This window comes from Elephantulus edwardii, unplaced genomic scaffold, assembly GCF_000299155.1.
Source record: "Elephantulus edwardii isolate Elephantulus edwardi_28Jun2011 unplaced genomic scaffold, EleEdw1.0 scaffold00017, whole genome shotgun sequence".
Taxonomy (NCBI): Eukaryota; Metazoa; Chordata; class Mammalia; order Macroscelidea; family Macroscelididae; genus Elephantulus; species Elephantulus edwardii.
Window position 1 is genome coordinate 29,898,325 of NW_006399767.1, and position 2,657 is coordinate 29,900,981.

A 2,657-nucleotide genomic window follows, 5' to 3' on the forward strand; every position below is an offset into this window, starting at 1 on the left:
GATATTTCACTCAGCATAATGTTCTCCAGAGTCAACCATTTTGAATAATATTGCATGAGTTCCTTGTTTTTAAATGCAGCATAGTATTCCATTGTACAGGTACAAAATTTTATAACCTGGTGGTAACCAAAGAAATAGTAGATATGCTATGTAGTGTGTGTGGTGCATAATATGTTGAAGTAAGACTTAATAATATTTTAGGACGTTCATTAAACATGATGTCTGCAACGTTTATATGCAAATCATAGTCCATTATGGGAACCTGAGCCATTTTCTTAGATCTTTTTAAATTTAAAGTCCATTAGGAGAAGTAAACTAGTAACTAGGCCACTGTACTGCATGATAAGTACTCTGGTAGGAAGAGGTCAGTCTTCAGGAAGAGTTGCTGGTAAAGCACTTTCATTTGAGAAATCACTTGCAAGGTTGACTATAAAATGTTTCTGGCAATCTAGTGGTGCAAAGTACTACTGATGATGAAAAGTGAACTTTAGTTTCAGCTCTACCAATTCAGCTGAGTCATCTGATCATATTGTATTCCATTCACTTCTTGTCTCTAAGAAAGAGGAATCAATTCTTTATGTTTTATTAACTTACATTTTCATAGATTCTTTAATCAAGTGCTACACACTTGTTGAAAGAGAGCTCATATTTTTACAATAAAACAGTTCAGTTAGGAATCACAGCATTCATTCAGTCAAGAATTATAGGTTTTTTACTTGGCTATTCTCCAGAGACTCTATACTCTAAACAAAATCAAACCTCTCATGATGATAGAAGCGGCTTAGCATTCTAGTCCTAATCTGATATTTGACTCTGGGGGGAAAAAATTCTGATTGTAAGAATCACTTGTTGTGCATCAGAGACTGGACAGTGACTAGGGAGGATAGAAGGAGAATTGATGCTTTTGAACTGTGGTGCTTAAGAAGAGTATTGAGGGTACCACAGACTGCTAGGAAAACAAACAGATTCATCCTGGAGAGGGTTAAACCAGGCTGCTCCATGGAGGCAAGGATTCTGAGGCTTCGTCTGACATACTTTGGACGTGTTGTATGGAGGGACCGGTCCTTCAAGAAGTACATCATGCTTTGGGAGGGTGGAGGGACAGCGCAGGAGAGGAAGGCCCTCTATGAGGTGGATTGATTCAGTGACTGGGGTAATCAGGATGGGTGTATCGGAGACGGTGTGACTGGCACAGGACAGAGCAGAGTTTGGGGCTGTTGTACATAGGGTCGCTATGAGTTGCAAGTGACTCGATGGCACATAACAACAACAAGAACTGAAACAAGTGTCACTGTGAAGGCCTTTATCATAAATATAAGACCTGTCACAGGTACTTTAAGGAGTTATGGGGTCTATGACTCAGTGGCACTTAACAACAACAACAATGAGAGAACTCTGTTGGCCTAGTAGATAGAATGTTATGCTACCAAGCCAAAGGTGGGTGATTTTAATCTGCGACCCTCAGGTCTGATTTTAATTGTTTTTGATAAAACATTTTTCTAAGTGATATAAGCACTGGTTGTCCATTGGCTGTACAGAGAGGTAACTCATGGTTGCTGTGATGATAAACACTGTGACACCGATGTGTCAAATCCGATAATGGTTACCCATAGTGGACAGTGTTTGGTGGAGCTCCCTGATTAAAACAAGCTTGGAAGCAAGAGTGACATCCACTTCCAAAATAGCGTGCCTCTGGAAACCCTATGAACTTGGAGAAACGATGAAAGTTATACAAGTGTTTAGGTCTTTTATTCATAGAGTTGTCTATGACTCGATGGCACTTAACAAGAACAACAACAACAACAACAACATGAAGCATATCATTGATGAAGAAAGCAGAAAAATCATAACAAAGACAGAGAAGAAAGAAAAAAACCGAAATGGATGTCAGAAGAGACTCTGGAAATTGCACTATAGCAAATTCTCCCACTACCAGCAAACATCGCTGATGTCTAATTTGAGAGTGCAGCCTAACTGCATTCAGGTGAAAACAAACTAGCTAATTATTTCACATGTAAGCCTTGTAGAATTGATTCAATTGACTCACCTCCTCTTCTTTTGATGTGGAAAATCCTAGGACAGGACTGGAAGGCAGGGCCTCCAAGTGACTCCAGACACAGTGGACATCATCTCATCTAGGCAAACCCCAGCAACAGGGATCCTTGCTTCAGTTTTGAACCTCCCTCACCTCAAAGAGACACAGTGAAGAGCCAGTCTCTCAAGCAAGTATGAGAGACCTGGCTGGCTTTTCTCTCATTTGGCTAAATAACCTGGTTGCTTGATTGCTTGCCAGCAATAAGTGACCTGACTTTTCTTTGTTCTTCTTACTCATTCTTACTAGAATCCAGTTGAGGGAAGTATCAATCATCAGACAGAAAATCCTTCTGACCAGCAACAGAGTCGACTATTTGCCAGGTAAATATCACTCTTCATCTCTCTATATCTGTTCTTCCTAGCAGTTTCCTCCTATTTTAATTGTTTTGCGTTCTTGTCTGATGACCAGGCTTTACCTAGAAATCCAGGGTCATGGAAAGCTGTTCCTAACTACAGAGTTTCCTCTAGGGAGGCCTGGTGGTCAGTCTTGCAAGCCCCTCAAGATCAAAGAAATCTTTGCCCCTGATGTTGTGTCTCTGTCAGGAGATGAAACGGAAAACTAG

The 2,657-nt window shown here is 40.5% G+C and overlaps 1 protein-coding gene across 1 annotated transcript in view; it reads left to right on the forward strand.

Annotated features, from left to right (window-relative positions):
* Nucleotides 1–2,657, forward strand: part of LOC102874917 — a 70,731-nt gene extending 68,074 nt beyond the window's left edge. The window contains exons 11-12 of the mRNA XM_006882206.1: nucleotides 2,342–2,415; nucleotides 2,504–2,657. Coding sequence (XP_006882268.1) covers nucleotides 2,342–2,415; nucleotides 2,504–2,657 — 228 coding nt within the window. The remainder of the gene's footprint in view (nucleotides 1–2,341; nucleotides 2,416–2,503) is intronic.